Source organism: Oenanthe melanoleuca, chromosome 14 (assembly GCF_029582105.1).
Source record: "Oenanthe melanoleuca isolate GR-GAL-2019-014 chromosome 14, OMel1.0, whole genome shotgun sequence".
In the NCBI taxonomy this organism is placed as follows: domain Eukaryota; kingdom Metazoa; phylum Chordata; class Aves; order Passeriformes; family Muscicapidae; genus Oenanthe; species Oenanthe melanoleuca.
In genome coordinates this window covers 4,528,339-4,547,286 of record NC_079348.1, presented here as the reverse complement: position 1 = coordinate 4,547,286, position 18,948 = coordinate 4,528,339, and the positions used below count along the sequence as shown (strand labels likewise).

General features: G+C 44.2%; 1 protein-coding gene across 2 annotated transcripts in view; it reads left to right on the top strand.

The window, feature by feature from the left end:
• Nucleotides 1-18,948, top strand: part of MAD1L1 (mitotic arrest deficient 1 like 1) — a 341,085-nt gene that overhangs the window by 217,310 nt on the left and 104,827 nt on the right. For both annotated transcript variants that reach the window (XM_056502893.1, XM_056502894.1), the window contains one exon: nt 2,699-2,906. In XM_056502893.1, the coding sequence (XP_056358868.1) occupies nt 2,699-2,906 (208 nt within the window). The remainder of the gene's footprint in view (nt 1-2,698; nt 2,907-18,948) is intronic.

Sequence of the window (18,948 nt, the reverse complement as noted above, 5' to 3'; positions counted from 1 at the left end):
GCTGCCCCTAGCCCAGAAATGTGAGTAGCATAGCAAACATGTTAGTGATCTCCCAGAAATGTTAAATGAGATGGATTCTGCCACTGCCTTCATTACACTGTGGGCTTTGAAGAGATTCTCTTGTCTCAGTGAAGCTTCAGACTGATGTGCTGAGGAGAACCCTGAAAACAAGGCTGAGTCCTGGTGATGAGTTTTAGAACAAGATTTTTCAAGGGGGGACATGTTATGAAAGGAGAGAATGAAAGATCTGTAAGAGCCAAAGCACTGCAGCTTCATGGCAGGGCTTTACAGACAGGCCAGGTAGATTAGAGAAAAGAGTAAATAACCTGCAGGACAAACAGATTGGTGCAGTGGGTTACAGCAGCCCTAGCAGGGAGGTTGCAGCAGTCTCCAGGTGTGCAGGGCTTTCCTCACACAGGGATGCTGCTGTGTCTGCAGCACTGCTGATCCTGCACTGGAGCTGGAGTGGTGCTGGCAGCCAGGATGAGAACTGAGCTCTGCCTCACCTTGGCAAGGGAGACAGGGCCAGAGCCCTTCCCAGCTGGTCAGAAGCACCAGCAGCTGCCCAGGGAGAACTGGGACCCACAGCTGACCCTGGAGCATCCTCCTGCCAGCCACAGCAAGCCCTGTTGCAAACTTTGGAGTTGAATCTCTTCCTTGAAAGACAAACACAAGAGTGAGGAGTGCCCTGACCTGTCTGGAGGAGTCCTGAAGTGCAAATAGCACAAGAAGAAATGAACTGAGTGCAAAAGCAGGTTTGTAAATGCCAGTGTGTGCTGGGAAAAATATATTTAATGAGCTGATGTTGCAGCTGTCTTCCTTCTACCTCTCTGACATCTCCAAGATGCTGCTTCAGGCCTCACCTGAATTTCTATTGATTAAGGTTGGGATTATTTCTTCTTTTGTCCTGAGCTGCCTGATTGGCAATGAGGGGAGGTTTGTGCCAGCCTGGCTGTGGAGCTGGGGTCACAAAGCCCTGTTGCTGTGGGGCTGCAGGGCAGTGCTGCCCTCCCAGGTGTTCCTGAGTCACTGAAGGAGGCTTGGGCAGTAGAACATGCATCCCCTGCTCAGTGCCTGGCCAAGGGCTGGGAGACCACCTGCTGCTGACTGGGGAGTGCAAACAGCTGGAAAGGTCCCCAAGGTTTGCATGCCTGAGTCTCCCCAGCTCCTGGAGTGAGCTCTGGGACCAGGGCAGAGCCCTGGGGGTTCCTTCTTGGTGGGACATACACAGGTGATCTCCTTTCTCTGTAACTTGACTTACACTGTGCAACAGTCACTCTCTCCTACCCAGATGCACAGCTGTGGTCAAACTGGTTTCTCAGAGTACTTATAAAGAACCACCACACCCCTCTTTTTTTTTTTTTTTTTTTTTTAAACTGAGAAGAAAATCCCAGAAGAGCATCTTTGAGCACAATGATAGAAGCTGCTATTTTGTGAGAGCCCACAAATTTGTCCACACTCTCCAGCACTCTTCCAGCAACCAGAGATTCTGGAATATTCTCACATGTCCTGCCCTGGCATGGCCCAGTTATGGAGCTGTTCTTGAATTTGTCAAACCCATTTTTGATGCCATTTTGTGTCTGTTGTCAGGCTCTGGGACAATGAGTTTCAGCAGTTCACTGCCTGATGAGGGGCCTCACAGTATGTGAATAGAGAGTATTTTCAATAAAAGATGTTTGGGAGTGGGATCTTGTGGGGTCTCTTACCAGCTGTGACCAGCAATGCAGGATGAAGTTGCTCAGTCTCTGCTCTGGTTTGCATGGAAAAAAACACCACATAAAGTTCTATCACGTCTTTAATGGAAATGAAATGATAAAATTGGGATAATACCTACCTCATGCTGCTCTTGAGGGTTAATTAATGTTTACAAAATCACTTTAGGTCCCGAGATTTAATTGAAGGAAAAATATTACCATATAAAATAGCTTTTTATGCAGGCACTGCTATAGGGTTTCAGCTGGGCAGAGTGCCGTGGCAGCCAGCATTAGCACATGTTTTACTACATTTATGGTTGTGAGGCTTCCTGTAGTTTATATGAAAATTGTCTCTCTGAAATCACAAATGAAACATCAGTGTTTTCCTCTTGCTTTGAAAGAATATTAATTTACCATCTTAGGGCTTGACTGACTATTTAAACTGCTGTAAATACAATTCTCCTTTGAGGAAAAAGGAATGGAATATCTGTTCCCTTGCTTGGGGTGAGCTGATACAACTTGCTAATGACTCCACCTTTGGATGCCATGGATGTTGCTGGCTCATATGAGCAATAAATCAGGCTGGCACTGGGTGTCCTGCTGTAGTTTAAGGGTGTGATTGGGTGTTCATTATAATCTCCTGCTATCAAGAGATTTTAAATACAGCTATAAAACTTCATTTCTGGAGTTAAATTTGACTGTGGAAGTGTCAGCCAGGGAACAAGTTCTGTTAAGTGGGGTGCTTCTGTGGTTTTTTCTGGTTTGGTTATTTTCTGTTTGTTTATTGTTTCTTTGCCTTGTTTCAGGGGTTTTTTTAAAGATGGAGTAGCAGGAGAAGGAGAAACAACCCTGGGTTTGCCTGCCTTCAACTTGTCACTGTGTGAATGTCACCTCATTTTCCGCTGTAACGTTTTTTTATTTCACAGAGCGGTACAGGCTGGCTGGACTTGGAGGTTGGATTGGTTACTCAATGTGCTTTTGTTGTTTTTTTTTCTGCCACCCAGGGTGACTACGACCCCAGCAGAACCAAAGTTCTCCATTTGAGCATGAACCCCATGAGCTTGGCCAAGCAGCAGCGCAGGGAGGAGCAGCAGCAGCTGCAGGAGGAGTGCGAGAGGCTGCGGGAGCTCGTCAGGGTGCTCAAGGGGGGCGGCTCCCTCTCTGGGGAGCTGGAAGGAGTTGGGGCTTTTCAGTCCCCTCAAGAAGTTGCAGGTAGGCTGCTGGCTTCTGCTCCTGGGGATGGATTTATTCATCTGTGTTGCCAGAGGAACTGAGTGCAGAAGCAGATGGAGGCATTGCAGATGTGCTTGATGGAGTGGTTATGTGGGAAATGAAAAAAGCTGGGTTGATGCAGGAGAGAGTGAATGGGTGGTGGCAATCCTGTGGCAGTGTGGTAGAGGGTGGGTGGTAAGGCTAAATAATAATAATTCATATCATTTGCTCATGATAAATGAAATACCAATACAACAACCTTCAAAGGCCGACAGAATGAAAGGAAATATTTCCTTCCTTTCAGGGCTGGTTTAGCCCTTGAGGTAGTACAGACAGCAGGAAATAACTTTCATAGCTGCAGGGAAGCAAGTGGTTGAAATCTTTTCAGACCTGGCTTTAAACAAATTAATATTGTTTATCAGTGTATATGTGGCCCATTAATCACAGCTACATTCAATACTCCATGAAAGCAGAGTACATCTTTCACTGAGCTAAATACATTTCACAGATTCTGTGGCACTCCAGTACAGTCTGTCTTCCTTTCACATACCTGAGTGAGACTTCTTAGTACAGTAACCCCAAAAATCATCACCTCCAGACATGCTCTCAGACTCTGAAAATCAAGGTAAGGATATCAGTGAAACCTAACCCATCATTTGTAATGCTGTGAGGGACCAGGCAGAATCGAGTTATGCTGAAGAGCCCAGGAGAAGTTACTGCTGTAACTCCCTCATGGCCTCAAAACAATTTGTTAGAGAAGAGAAAAAGGAAAGAGAACAGAAGGTCTGTGTGGAGCAAACCTGGTGTGTCCCAACTGCACATACATAGTCAATGTCTGGAGGTCAAGATCCTCCCTCAGATGAGGCTGAGAGAGCAGAGCTCTTCCCAAAGGTCACAAGTGCTGGAGACTTCAGACCCACAAAAGGACAGAGCCCTGGTTTAAAGAAAATGCACAGAATGAAACATCTTTCTCTGTTATGAAACTGAAATTCTCAGAAAGTAGGTTGTCTGTTTTCCCATTGCTCAAACAATGGCACTTTATTACTGCTGAGAATGTGTTTGTTCCAGCATCTCATAGTGGATTATGGTACTATATAGCCTTAAAAATATGATGGTGAGAGGTGCAGATGGGGTGGTTCATAAAGTGAAGAGCTCACTGCATGTTACAAGTAAGTGACAGTTCTGTCACTCCTGTTAGTGAATGCTCTAACAGATGCATAAGCATGAAACATTTGGCAAACATTTTAAAACACTATTGTCTGTAGGAGCTTCCAGTCTCAGACCCCCCATGGGCAGTTCTTGGGGACAGCTCTTGCATTGCAGTTTGGGTTTGGAATGCACTGGGCTGTGGGGTTTGAATTGCAGAAGGTGCTGCTGCTGCCCAGTGCCCTTGTCTGTCCCTATGCCCTGGGTCCCAGGGAGGCTGCACAGGTGGGTCAGCCCCATGTCTGTCACTGAGGAATGAACCTCTGGGGTACCTCCTGCAGTAATTAGACCATCTCTTCTGGGGGAATGTGTTCCTCACATGTGCCTCCTGTGATGTGTTAGAATTATTATTCTGCTGCCTTGCCACACAGCTGCTTTTAGCTGTTTGTGAGGTGCCTCTGTGCTGGGATGTTACCAGGATTGTTGTTAACTCAGAAGGGATGCATTTTTAAAGCTGTTTTCTTTTTTGCCTTTGATTCCAACAGGAAAACAAACAGCTTGCTGGATATCAGGTTATTTCCAGCCTCACATATGTGATGCTTTTTTTTTTTTTTTGCCTTTTACCCCAGTCCCAAGCTACATCATTCTGACTTCTGGTGACCAGCTCAGATGGAAGAGAGCATCAGGCTCAGAACTTAGAAGGGTGGAAAGTACTTCAGTGTCATTTACCAAAGTCACAGGAGGGCCCTTTGTATTCTCAGAGTGCCTATAAGTGCATCTGGAAATGGTTCTTGTAAACAAAATAGGAAAAAGGTGTTGAAGGATGGAGCAGCCCTGTGGATGACTCTTTTTGAGGACAGGATGAAGGTATAGGAAGCCAGATTATGTGGAAAGATCTTGGGCATTTTTTCTTGTATTTCATGTGCTTGTGTGTATCACTGTCATGCACATTGCCATAAATACACCTAAACTCTCATTTCTGCTCTGTGGGAGCATTCAGCAGCATGGTCAGAGCATGGCAACTGCAAATGCTGGGATGTGAAGAGATGCTGAGGGTGTAGCAGTGCTGACCACAAGGTTACTGGGTTATTCTGAGCTGGCTTTAAATTAGCCAGGTGAATGCTGGATTTGGCTTCCTTGCTGGAGCAGGGAGAGCTCCTGGTGGGTTTGGGGACAGCTGATCAAGTGTGCTGTGCAAATTGCATCCATTCTGCACTGATTCCATCCTGCATCTGCAGTGTGGCTACAGCAGCTGTTCAGCAGTGGCTCAACAGCAGGGATTCCAGTGGCCAGAAAACTCACACTGTCTCCCTCTGGATAAGACATGGAAGATCCAGCTTTTGCTGTTTTCTTAGCTCTGCCCACAGGAACAGCTGCCACATGCCTTCTGCTTCAGTGTATTTTCAAGGTGTGAAGTGGGGAGTGTGTGGCAGAAACTCCCTCTGCTTTGTTTGTCACTGTCCAATTGGCTCCCCCAGGGAGGGAGGTTTGCTGTGCATGATAAGGGAGCAGATTTCTGTGAGTTTTGTGGAGCTGTTTCTGTGCAAAAATAACAAGAATTGGAGTTTTTCTTGCACCCCTTTCTGTCAGCTGCAGTCCCCATCTGTCTGTTTATCCAGCTCATTCCTGTGACACACCAAGAGGCAAATTCAGTTCTCTGAGCTTTTGAGGTGGGAGGTCCCTGGTGTCAGAGTAGAATGAGATGAAGAGAGAGCAAGGACAGAGCAGGAAGAGTGTGGATAAAAACTGGGAGGACAACAAAGGTCATATATAAGTTTGCATTTTGCTTTTAGACAGATAGAGGTAAATGTAAGATTTTATGATCCTGTTCTGCCATCTAAGCTGGCTGCTTGGAGAGGTGAGGGCTTTGGGTGGCCTGCAGCCAGCCAGGTTATGTGGTATGCAACAGCTATGCTTATGGCTCACAGAATTATAATTATACCAACCAAAAAAAGGCATTAAGGACAATGATGTTGATGGTTTTGATAATAATGTATTGTTAAATCCCTTCATGGGACTGGAGTGCAGCACATTTCTTCTGATCGTATTTCCGGCTCCTGCGTAGGTAATAAGAAAATTATTACTGTGGACGTTAAAGCTCATTAAATGTGACTCTATTAAAAATCAAGGTTATGCTGGACTTTAAATCTCTTTGAGCATAACTGCTGGAGGCTGCAGCACAGCCTGGCAACTTGCCACGTGGTTCAGTGGCCCTTTCCTCTCATTTATACCATAATAGTCTCTGTTCAGATAGGGACCTATGGAGAGCTGTAACAGCATCCTGTCCTTTTCCAAAATACAGATTGGCACTGCAGGCTGGTGGGGTGGTAGTGTGGCAGGGCTGTGGGCTGGAGTCTGTGAGTGCTGTGTTCTCTGCTGGGCTGTGTAAGAGCAGGGAGCAGCAAGGTCAGACAGCCATCTGGGGAGAGTCCTCCTGCCTGGGAAACAGGCTGCAGATTGTGACAGCTTTGGAAAGGTGGCACAGGGCATTGCTGCACAGAAATCTGTTCCAGTTCTGCATTCCCTTTCCCATGCTTTTCACACCTTCCCTCCACTGCCCCTTCTGTATTTCAGTCTGCATCTTCTACTTTTTTTTCTTCCATCTCCATAGCTTTTCCTATTTTTTTCCTCATTTCTCTCCAGGCCATTTCTGTTTAGATCTTTCTTTTTCTCCCCTGTGGGGTCCTGGTAAACCTCTTTATTTCTGGCACTGCTAGAGGTAGATTTGGGTCTTAGTTGCAAGCAAATGTATAGGTGTCAGCTAATGGGGAGCTGAGAGAAGTAATGATTTGTAACAAAGCATAGATAGAAATGGGAAAGAATGGTTCAGGTGCTCCTTATCTCCATTTGTGTTCCTGTCTTCAAGGTAATGTATCTGAAGGTAGGGATGGATGATCCATGGAAGCTGGTTCCTGACTAAAAGAATGCAGTACTGCAAATTTTCCATGAGCTCTCATGATTTATTGCTATCCCATAGCTACACTGGAGTGTTCCCTTCTTCATGCAGCTTCTCCCTGTGAGAAAGAGGAAAAGTGCTTTTAATGTTCTTCCTGATGAGAGAGAGGCTGGCACCCCTACCAGGAAGGAAGATGGGCAAATCAACTCTGATTTCAGCCATCTGTGGAGAACTTTGGGACTATTTTCCTGAGCATAATCCCACCAAAAAGAAAAGCTGTTCATCCATCTCAGTGGTTTCAGTGTCCTTTTCCCCTTGTTAGGGACAAACTGGAAAGGGAATCCTTGATGAAAGATTGGGAATCTCACTCTGAGGCAGGTGTTTGGCCCTAACACAGATGCCACACCTGGTGTTCAGCAGGGGCTGTCCCCAGTATCACAGCCATGCCAAGGCCTTGTAAAATGTATTTAATTGGATTTAAATTGGGTAATGAATTAATATTAAAATAATCTAATCTTGTTGAAGTGACAAGCCAGAGACAGAAAATTTGTCACTGTCCCAGTGTGCTTGTGCTTCTGATGAATGTGTTTCTGAGTACAGAAGGTGACAAAAAAGGAGCAGATGGAATTTAGAAGTTGCCATTCTCCATCCACAGTTGGCTGAGCTGTTGGTGCTGGGAAGCCTTGGTGCTTCCTGCCATCTGTGTAGGGAATCCACACATGGTGAGGGCTGCACCTGTGAATGACACCAGGTCCAGCTGATGGAGGATTCTTCCATGACCTCAGCTGCTGCTGGGTGCACATGTGGAGGTGCAGCCTCCACTCCTCACTCTGTGCCAGTGGCCACTGGTCAGATGGGCTTGGCTGAGGGCAGCTCTCCTTCAGTCTCATCCTGTCTCCTCCTGAAGCACAGGAAGGATTCATTAGGTGACCCTTCTGTCACTAATGTTTGACCTGCTATTTCCCCTTCACTTGTACTGAAGGAATTGCCTTTGTTCTAAAGAGAGACAAAGGGCCAGGGCATTTGCTGCCTCAAATGTTAAGGGACTTCTGCTAAAAGCAGGATGTTAGCCTTTGTGCCCTGCTTGTATCTCAGTAAATTGCTTTCTGCATATCCCAATTTCATCTGAAGTTAATAAAGAGCTTGACTTTGCCTCTGGTGCTTTGCTGTGCACTGATGAAGGTCTGTCCTCTCTCACTCCAGAGATGGCCACATATCCTTGATAGGGGAAGAAATCATCTGAGATGTTGCATGGCATCAGTGTGCAAGCCACAAATGGTCTGGGAAGCAGCACAAGGGATGAGAGGTATTAGCAGCAGTGCTGACCCACTGGGAGCTGCCTGCCCTCCCTGCTGACTCCACAGCCTCTGTGGGGCAATCCCTCCAGCTCTCTGCTAATTCTCATTATTATTGTTTTCATGGTGCTACTTTCTCTTCTGCAAGACATTTAGGCCAGTTTAGGACCTGAATTGTATATTAAGACTGGGAATAAGATGATAGTTTAAATAGAGCTAGCTTTGATTCCCCTCATTATTATCAATATCCCTTTGTTCAGCCCAGCACTAGAGATAACCAGGTGGTGCTGCTAAATACCTGTTTTCATAAAAATCTCTAGCAGGGTTGTGATCTCCTCTACTTCATACTGACAGGCTGCAGTGGTCAGGGGAGAGTCCCTAAATGGTGTCAATGGATTTGGGCAGTGCAGCCATAAGGGGAAAACACCTTGAAGCTTTTGTGTGTTCTGATTCAGCAATAGTGCCTTTGATAGTAAATGTTCTGCACTACTGAAGGCACTACAGGCATTTGTAAAGATCCTGGCTTGAATGAAAGTCCAGTATCTCAAGAGGGCTGCAAGAAATGCTTTCTGGTCTTTAAAAAAAAAAAATTGCTTTAATCATGTGTAGTATTCATCATCCAGAAAGATTCCCAAGGGGTTTTTTTGGAGATAATACAGATATGAAGTCATGCAGCACTGAGGATATTGCAAGCAGTGTGTCCTGCCTGTGGCAAGATGCCATGAGTCTGTTGAACATCCAGAGACTTGCCCTGAGCTCAGTGTGATCTGTGTGCTGCACAAGGGCCAAAGGTTGCTGACCCCACAAAGCCCCAGGATGCCTGAAGCCTGCAGCTTCTTGTGAAGCTGGGATGGGAGGTGCCACTGAGACACTGCTGGAGCTTTCAGGCTCTGTCTGCTGTCCAGGGAGCCAGAGGTTTGTAATAAATTCTGTGAAGTAGTTCTGTTGTAGCTGGTGAATGTGTAAAACTTGGTGTCAGTCAGAGGTTACTATCCAGACTATACTTAGCCTTCACAAAGAGCAAAAAAAGCTGCAGGATTTCTTCCTGCCCTCCTTTTCTACCAATTTCACACGTGAAGTTCTTGGAGAACTCAATATTTCTGTTTTCCTAAGAGGCAGCCTGTGAACCTACTAATACTTCTGTTCAGCTCCTACTGAGAACAATCCTCCTGTTCAGCAAGTCCTACAAGGGTTTTTTTTCAAGCATCTTCTACCCTCTTGCTAGGCACTGTGTAGAAATGGATTACAAAATATTTAGTAGAGGTATTTTGTTCCATAAAAAAAATAAAACCATTTTTGCAAAGAAAAAAATAGTAAAATAAGCTGTGAGAGAAGGAAATGGAAAAGAAAATAAAAATGTAGATGTGATGAACACCAAATTTAAACACAACAGCAACAACATCTGCAATGGTTTGTGTAGCAATATTGGGAAGGAGCTCCCAAGGGAAGGTTCTCTGGGCTTATTGATCCTGACTTGAGTCTGGGTGTAATGGAAATGAGTAGCAGTGCAAAAAATACAGCTGAGGAGAAGGCTGCTGGTTTCCTGGGCAAATGCATTTTCCTTCCTTGGTCCTGACACAGTAAAGCTGTGGTGTTACACCTGGGGAGGAACAGGCTGCCTTTGCTGAGGTAGGTGGGAAGGGTAGAGGTAGCCAAAGCTGTTGCAGATGGGCAGAGAGCAAGGGTAGAGGTGACATCAGGGGGCAGATAAATCAAGAGAAAATGTATAGAGAAACCTGAGCTGACAAGGAGTATTCTGTCTCCTCCTGTATGTGGCTGTGAAGGAAAAACTGGTAATAGAAACAGTATTTTTAAGCCTGATTACTTGGGATTCCAGTTCCCAGTCCATCAGTGGCTGAAATACAAAGTGAGCATGTGGAAGAGTTGTTCTCACTACCAGAAACAGCTGTGCTCCTTCATTTCTCCTCAGAGCCTTTGCAAGGAGAAAAGTCAATGAGCTGCTGAAGCATCCAAAACCTTCTCTCTGTATTTTAGCTCCTTCCCACCCCCACAATCCGTGTAAAACAAATTAGTACTGCACAGAAACAGCCACATGGAAGGTAACACCCTTTATGGCTCTACATCCCTCAGGTTCCTCAATATCCCTCTGTGCTGGTGGTTTCAGAGACAAGCCAGCAGCCTGTTGAGCTTTGCTGTTGATAAACTTTGGCATTTGTGTTTTCCTGCCTGGGATATTTGAGTCATTGCTTGGTTGTGGCCTCCTTGGTGGCTGGGGTGCTCCTGCTGGATCTCTCCAGGGCAGGAAATGCAGTATTATCTGCAGCTGCCCTTTGGCTCCTGCAGGGCTGTGCTGTGAGCTGCCTCTGACAGCACTTTGAATCATGGAGCAGCTTTTGATTAGTCCTGATGTGCCACAAGGCCTCTGGATGTACACAATTGAAAATGCTCTTTCATTCATCAGCAGGATTGAGAAGAAAGGCTTGTGCTGATGTCTCAAATTCAGGCTGACACGATTTCCCTGACATCAGAAAATCCAGCCTGCCAGCGTGGCAGAGCACTCCAGCAGCAGAGAGCCTCAGATCTCTGCTCTGCATCTTATCAATGTATTGTTTCTCCTGGAAATTAAAGCCTGATGCCTCTGAGAGCCAGTGGAGTGGTAGAAATCCAGTGGAGAAACTTTGCAAGTGGTGTCAAGGACACTGGGAAGTCTCAAAAAGCCTTGTGCTGGCAAGGTGAATGTCCCCTTGGCTGGGGTTGTTTATTGGATTCAGGAAAGATTACAGGAATGGGAAAATACTGAATTTATTTACCCTTTCCTGCTCCATACTTTCCAAGATAGTTTTCCTTTTGTCATCAGGTCATAATAGGAAAAAAGTGCCTGTGTTTGCTGGTTTTCTCTGGAGTCCTCATATCAATTTGCAGGTAAATATATGTGGCCAGGAGCTGACATCTGACTGTCTTCACAGGATAAATCAGAGTTCCTTAACACTGAATCCCTGATGAGGTGGGGTGAATGTGTGGAGACTGACAAATAAAATTTGTCTCCTTGTACCACATTTTAAAGGGGCAACATGCGACCAAAATTTGGAAGCCAAAGGATAACTTTTGGTATGGACTGTTCTCCCTGCCTGTGAAAAGCTGTTTTTTCTGAGAAATACTGTTGTGCAGTTGAATTTCCTGTTTTTCCTTTCACTTGTGCTGATTATTTAGGAGCTGTAAATGAAGTAAAATAAGGTTTGGTATTTTAGAGCGGCAGCTCTATTTAAGAAGTTTATATTTGATGAGTAAGTTGATGACATTGCATTATGTGAATTTGATGTGCAAGTTGTCACTAGAGTGTAAAGATAGTGGCAGCAGGACCAGCAATTCCCAGCCTAATCAAGTAAGCAGAGTCACACATTCTTTGAGCTATAGCGTAATAGAGACTGATTTACATATTAAAATGAGAGAAGCTACACAGATCCAACAATTAAGTTGATATTTTAATTGCCTAAAAGTCAGGAAATTCAAAGTTATGTTGCCTGCATCAGTTAATTTGTCACCCACATCTATTTGTGGTATTTTCAATGTCTTTATTTGGTACAAAACTAATGTGGATTTAAATACATTAAATGCTAGCTGTGGATGAAAGGAGAGCTTTGGATTTGCTGGTTTAGAAAGCAGACTAGGAGAATTGAGGATTCAATTCTTGGTCTGTTTAAAAGTAGTAAAGACAAATTTCAGGTAATTTCTTTCTTAATATTCTGGTAGACATGTTGGGAGGGAGGGAGAGGGAGCTATATTCAAATGCAATGAAAAAAAATTCTCATTGATCTCAATAGACCTTGAACTGTATCCTTAACTTCTTGTTTTCTTTGTAAGGAATAAGCTTTATTTAATTGCAAATTCACACAAATGCACTAGTAGCACTAAGAATTACATCAATATATGGATTCTGTCCTTGATGTTTATGCTGGTTTCACAGGGCTGATCTTGCATTCAGATAAGCTCTCAGTATACAGCTCCCTTATCTCCCCATGCTGATGTTCTGATATATGAATGCTTGTTCCCTGTGCTCACAAAAAGCTATTCACATGATTTTCTTATAATCCTTCTTTGAATTAGGCTACAAAAAGAATGTGTTTGAAAAGGTTAACTAATGGATACATTTTTCTCCCTGATGAGGAAAAGAAAAATGGTGAAGTGCTGAAAAATGGTCAAGCAGAGTTTTGATCATGCTTTTCTAATCAAATACATTCTAGGTGGTGAACAAGTAGGAGAAATGTTAATCCATAGTGGATTTATTTGGAATGGAGAACATCTATTTGGAAAGCAATCAGCATACAAAAGCAGACACCTGTAATTACTTTGCTGTCTTAATCATGGCACTGACATCCATACCATGATGTGCTAGAGCTGGGATATCCTTTAGGATGTGGTGCTGACACCAGGATAGCAGCAGGAAGGGAGAAAAGCCTGTCTGAGCATCTCCACCCCTATTGACCTGGCTTGCTGACACCCAGGTGTTGGGTCAGTAGGATGCAGTGCTCTCTGTGCTGCTGCCTGTGGTCTGGGAACCTCATGGTGCTGGTGTGGTTTTGTGCAGGGAGCCAAAGGTGTTGTTAAATCATAGTGAGTCCTAAAATGCAGGAAACTCATGTCCATCAGGCATTTCTGAGCCTGGGAGCAGCCCAATCTTTACAGTGAGCTAAGGCTACCAGGTGTGGTTTGTGTGTCACAGCACTGATGCATCTTCCCTCACTACTGCAGGGTTTCCATGTTTTCTCTATTTCAGTGCCAGCTTCTCTGGCATCTCCACTGAGGGAGGAGCAAGTCAATCCAGCTTCCATTAGGGAACAGCATATTCATTCTGACATACAACCAGCTCCAGCTCAATGGATGAAAATCAAAGAGATGAAAAGCTGAAGATGAGATCAGATTCACAAATTGCCTTTTCACTCCCTGGCTCTCTGAGTGTATTTCTGTCTCTGGGGAATAGAAGAGTCTCAGTGGGTCCTGTTGGAGAACTGTGGCATGGTGGGTTATTGGGCAGGTGTGCAATGCTGTAAAGTTACATTCTGCCATGATTAGACACCATCATAGGTGTGCAGCAAAAGTACCTAAATTAAATAGATCAGAAGCTTCTGTAAGGAAGGGCTGGAGGCAGCAGCAGCAGCAGCACCTTCGCTGGGGACTGCGGATGTGTCATCAGAAATCTCTCCTCTGGTGGCATCAAAGCGACCGTGCACATCTGAGAGATTCAGCAAAGGCTTTCTGAGCAGGCTGCTAATGACAACGGTGTGTGATTCCCTTTTAGCCTGCCATGCTGCCATGCCTTCCCTGAAATGAGGCAGGATTGAGGCCGGGGGAAGGTTCTGTCTCGTTTTAGAAAAGTGATAAAAATAAATCCCGAGTTAGAGCCGGTGATGTTGGAGCTGCCTGGCAGATGTGGGCTAAAGGCATTTCCTCATCAGCCCCCATGGGAGGAACTCCAGCTCAGGTTGTTTCCTCCATGAGTCCCCTCCTCACTCCGTGGGCTGGGTGCTGATGCATCTGCACCTCCCTGCAGAACGTGTTTGGACTCCCTTGGTACTACAGGGAGTAGCAGAGATTACTCTTCACTCCCATTTCAAAGCACTTCTTTCTACTACAGAATCCTTCACATTTTACAATGAAAAAAATCAGGAAAGAGGAGGGGAGCATTACCCTGTGCTTTTATTCCAGAGTCCATAGGAAGTTTTTGGTGAAGAGAGGAATTTTGAGCAGAATGTTCCCACATATGCAAAGGCTTCATCTGCAAGGTGATGTCCTAAGCCAAATGGAGAGGCTGCTTGCAGCACTTGGGAACAGATTTAGAGCTAATGGCATCTTAGTTACGCCTCAGGTAGCTCAGAGTCCTCAGCTGCTAACCCCAACAGAAATAAATAAGGATAAAAATTAGAACCAGGCATATCACACCTCCTGCAGCATGTTAAACTGCTCTTCTCCTCTGTCAAAGCTGGAGTGAGCCAGGCTCTTCCATACAACCAGGGCAAATAAGCAATTAGCAAGAAGTACAGAAATAGTGTTTAGGAAGGTATAAAGTTGCTCTGAGAGCTATTAAACACCTCTCCTTGTTTTGCTCATTGTTTAGAGTGGGAATGTTTGACACTTAACAAAAGCTGACTAATGCTTTGGGTTTTTTTCCTTTTAATGATTGGAATTCAGGGGAGGGCTGACTGTGACAGGCAAGAGAAAGAATTGCCATGCAAGTGAAGCCCTTTTTAATTAGAAAGCCCCTTGGATGATTTAGTTTGCAGTGATTTGAGTGCTGGCTGGTTTGGATGTGTCAGTGGTACTGACCAGCAGGATGCAGTCCTGTTCTGCAGGCTCTGGTTTGCTCTTCAAGCATCAAAGAGGGAAGAAGCTGCTCCAACAAGGACAGTCTGTGATGAGGGAAATTATAACCAAAGCCAGCCATGCTCATGACTTCACCATCTGCTGGGAAAGCTTTCCCTTGGCTGCCAGCACTGGTGGGAGCAGGCATAATGATGATAATATTTCCCACTTCTGTAGCATCCTCTGTCCAAAGGTCTCTGAGTATGCCAGAGATACTAATTAAGCACCCATGGGAGGTGGGCAGGAGTCTGCACTCAAGCTTTTTTTGCTTGCAGAGTCTAAAAAGATTGTGGCACTAATCATTGGGCAGCAATTCCTTCCATCAGGCAGCTCTGGAAGACCTAAAAACATTTCATAGTGTTGTTAGTTTGAATCAAAGCTGTGTTAGGAAAGCAGTCTGGCTGACATTGTCCTGGACTGAGCTTATGCTCCTGGGTGGTCTTGTTGGAGGAGCAGCAGGAGCTGGGTCTGCTGTAGCTGGTTCAGAGTTTCTTGTAGGATAAGACTTGGAGTAGGTCTTAAAACTTATGTCATGTCCTTAACATTTGGCCTTCTGAGGAAACTGTGCTCTTAAGATCAGATAGAAGTCTCAGTGCAGTGCTCTACATGAGAAGAATCATGGAATCATATTCTGGTTTGGTTGGAAGAGACCCTTAAAGGTCATCTAGCCCAATCCCCTGCAATAAACAGGGGCATTTTGCATTTTCAACTAGGTCAGGTTGCTCAGAGCCCTGTCCAGCCTGTTCCATCCACCACCTCTTTGGGCAACCTGTGCCAGTGTCTCACCATCCTCATTGTAAAAAACTTCTTCCTTATATCTAGTCTGAATCGACCCTCTTTTAGTTTAAAATCAATTGTAGAAGCCCTGCTGGAAGGTCTCTCCATGTCTTTCTTATAAACCACTTTTAAGAACTAAAAGGCAGCAATAAGGTCTCCCTGGAGCTTTATTTTAGGTAACTCAATCTTTCTTTTTCATAACCTGCATTTCCACAGACTTCAGGAAGTACATGAATAGCACTGAATGGTCCATCAGGAAGGAACAAGCATGTGAAAAAGGGAAAAATTTGACCACAAATCTTTAATGCATGATGCCAACAGTGACAGTCCTGGATTTAAAAGTATGTTCCCATGAAGATCCATTTAACATGCTCTTCAGTCAGGTACAGGTGTCACAATGAAGCTTTCTTCCCCTTGAGTGCCAAGTATAAAATGAAATCTCCCGATTAAGAGCAAAGATACACCTACTAACCAGCATCTCTAGGAGGGAAAATACTGTTTCAAGTATCCATTATATGGTGTGTAAGTGTATTTGAGGCTATTAAAGACAGTTATCCTCAGAAATTTAAATGTAACAGGTTAGAACGAGGGAGGGTGGGGGAACAAACCCTTGCTGTGTTTAATTATTGCTGGGTGCTGCATGCACTTTTCTCCATTATTTACTTAATCTTAAATACCAGATGCTAAAGGGCACCAGCATCAATTAACTGCTTAATTAGACTTGCAAAGAAATCATGTAATTTAGTTATAGGCAAATAAAAAACCCAAAAATGCACAGAACAGAAGCTCAGGGCTCTCTTTGCAATCATTTTTAAAGCTCCCTGCATACAATGTTTGCTTTCATTGCTCACTGGAAACTCTTTGGAGCACTCTCTGTGCCTCTTGCCCTGTAGGGAGCCAAATGTCTGGATGCAGCATCTTCTGAGTGGATTTAGCCACAGCTTGCTTTGTTGCTTTCCAAATTCTTTTGATAGAGGTTTGGATGAAGGATTTATGTGGTGCCTCATCCTGATCCAGAGCAGAATCTGGTCCTTGCTCTTTCTGTGCTCTGGTGCTTGCTTTGGGTGCCCAGTCAATGGAAGATCATGTGCTGTTCCTTGTTCCTCCTAGGATGACATGTTTTTGTGTTTTGCTGTGTATTTTATGTTCTAGCATGCAACCCAAAAGCACCCTAACTTTAACAAAAAAGCCCTGCTTCCCTCACCTCAAAATAATAAGCAGCCAGATCCTTTTATTCCATTAGTTCCTAGTTTTATTCATCAGAGTGTTCACAGCAGTGGAATGCACTTTGTTTTGTCAAGGCCTACAACTCTGTCTGAGTCTTTATGCTGCAAATTCCTGTGAGAGGGTAATAATACTGCCCTGGGCTTGAGTGTAAGCAAAGTTTTCCTTCTGGAGAGCTGCTGCTGGCCCTGTGACTCGGGTGCCACTGTTCTCACTTTGCTGTCATTGCTCTGCCTCTGCAGCATCCCCTGTTTCACAACTTCTGTTTCTTTCTTAGTGCTTGGATGTTGGAAGCTGCTGACATATTTTTTCTCAAATGTCCTGAAACCTTTCTGAAAACAAGGTGGTGTTCAGCTTTTGAGAGCTTTGTTCTCCCTCTGTGCCTGTGCTGTCTCAACACTGCTCTTTTCCTCTCTGAAAATACGACCCAGCCCTTACAGAGTTCCTTATTTCTTCAAAGCACTGTATAAACATTATCTAATTAAGTGTATATAACATGCCCTAAAGTATTTTAAAGGAAAACTGCAGCACAGCATTGAAGTTTCCAGCCACTTGATCCAGTGTAAAATCTGATTGAATCACTAATTATTTTTCAAAATGCTGTGCCTAATGACATGTATCAAGACAGTGAGATCAGAGCTGCAGCCAGAAGCATTGGGAGCCAAGGAGAGAGGGGCTGTCAGGTGAGTTCTGAATTAGTTCTGGAGCTGGTTTGGATCTGCACACTGAGGTAATAAACAAAACAACAACAAAAAAAGAGTTGCTGCAGCATTCAGATCTTTCCTGTTTGGATATATATAATCAGCTCTACATTTCCTGTTGAAATGTTCATTAAAATTGCAGCCCCTGTGATTATGCAGCTGCCTAATTCAAATCAATGGGGCTCCTGAAACAATTTTGGATATTTTTAATACTGCTGTAGAACTTCCTTGTTTACAATGTTATGATTAAGTGACTTTTTTTTTTTCTAAGTCATCTAAAGCATTAATAAAAATCTCTTTAGGTTTTTTCTATTTTTTTTGTTTGGTAGTTGCTTTTTGGGTTTGCTTTTTTTTTTTTTAAATCTGAGCAGCTGTAAGTAATGCAAACCTTGCTTTATGGTTTTATATTTTACTTATTACTACAGAATATCTTTTTTAGATTGATAACTAAATCAGAAGCCCCATTACACAAGTTCTTTATAACTCCTAGGAAGCTGTAATTGACTTTTTTTTGTTTTGGAATTCACATACAAATAAATAAAATTAACAGAGCAGCAGAATAAACCTCACTGAGAGTCCTGTAGATAAGAGGGAGTGACCAAGTGGCTGTGTGGCACTTAGTTGCTGGCTGGGGTTAAACCATGACAAACAGTTGTGCTGGGCTTGCAGCTCACCAGCTTCTGAAGCAACTGTTGATAATGCTGCCAAGAAGATTATAATGCCCAGAGGGTCAAGTACTTCAGTAGGTCTTATGCTGAAAGGGAGGTAATTTCAGTTTTTACTGGAAAGATGCATTCAAGGTAATTTCAGTTCAGGAAATTCTGCACTGGAATGCTTCAGAGTGATGCCAGGGCTCTTGTCAGTTTGTTTTAATGGCTTTGGGTTTATTAGCTTTTCACTTTTCTAATACCTTCAATCCCTTTTACTGTTTGTTACTGAAGCCTTGGCACAATTCTGATGTGTTTAAGTTGCAGACATTACAGGAAAATACCTAAATCAAAACATTGTGGGAGAGAGACAGCATGAACAAGCAGATGTTTACAGTTTCTGACTTCTGTGGTTGAGGAAAAGCAAACACATTGCTATAAAAACTCAGTGTGGTAAAAGCATTTTAGTTGCCTGTAGTTACATGCTTCACCTGCTTGCACAGGTATTTTTCTAGTTGTCTTGTGCTTTTATTACCTCTCTCCAGCTGTACTTATTAACTCCTTTGTTTAACTCCACTTGCTGATGGTCCCACTGGGGCTGCAGGGGCAGGGCAAGAGGCAGAGCTGGCACTGCATCTCTTGGTCACATCCCTGCTGGCTGAGCACATCTGCTGGGGCTGGTGCTGCCAGCTCAGCTGTGGGGGTGGCCAGATGTGAACACTGCAGATGTTTTAGTGTGGTTGGGCCCAGATGGCCTGAACCAACCTGCCACTGTTACATCCCTGATCACAACAAAGGGGGATGATACTGTGGAAACTGTGCAGGTCAAAATTGCTCTGTGCTGGCTGGAAATTGCCAACTGTCTGTTGCTGGGTTGAGAAATTAATGAAGATTTTAAGTGAACCATTGTTCTGAGGTGCTGGAGAAGCAGGATGCAGCTTGTAGGATTGAGAAGTGAGAACTGTTTTTTAGTATCATTCTTTGTGTCCTCTTGGTATTCAGAACCTATTCACCTATTGAATTCACCTATGGAAAATT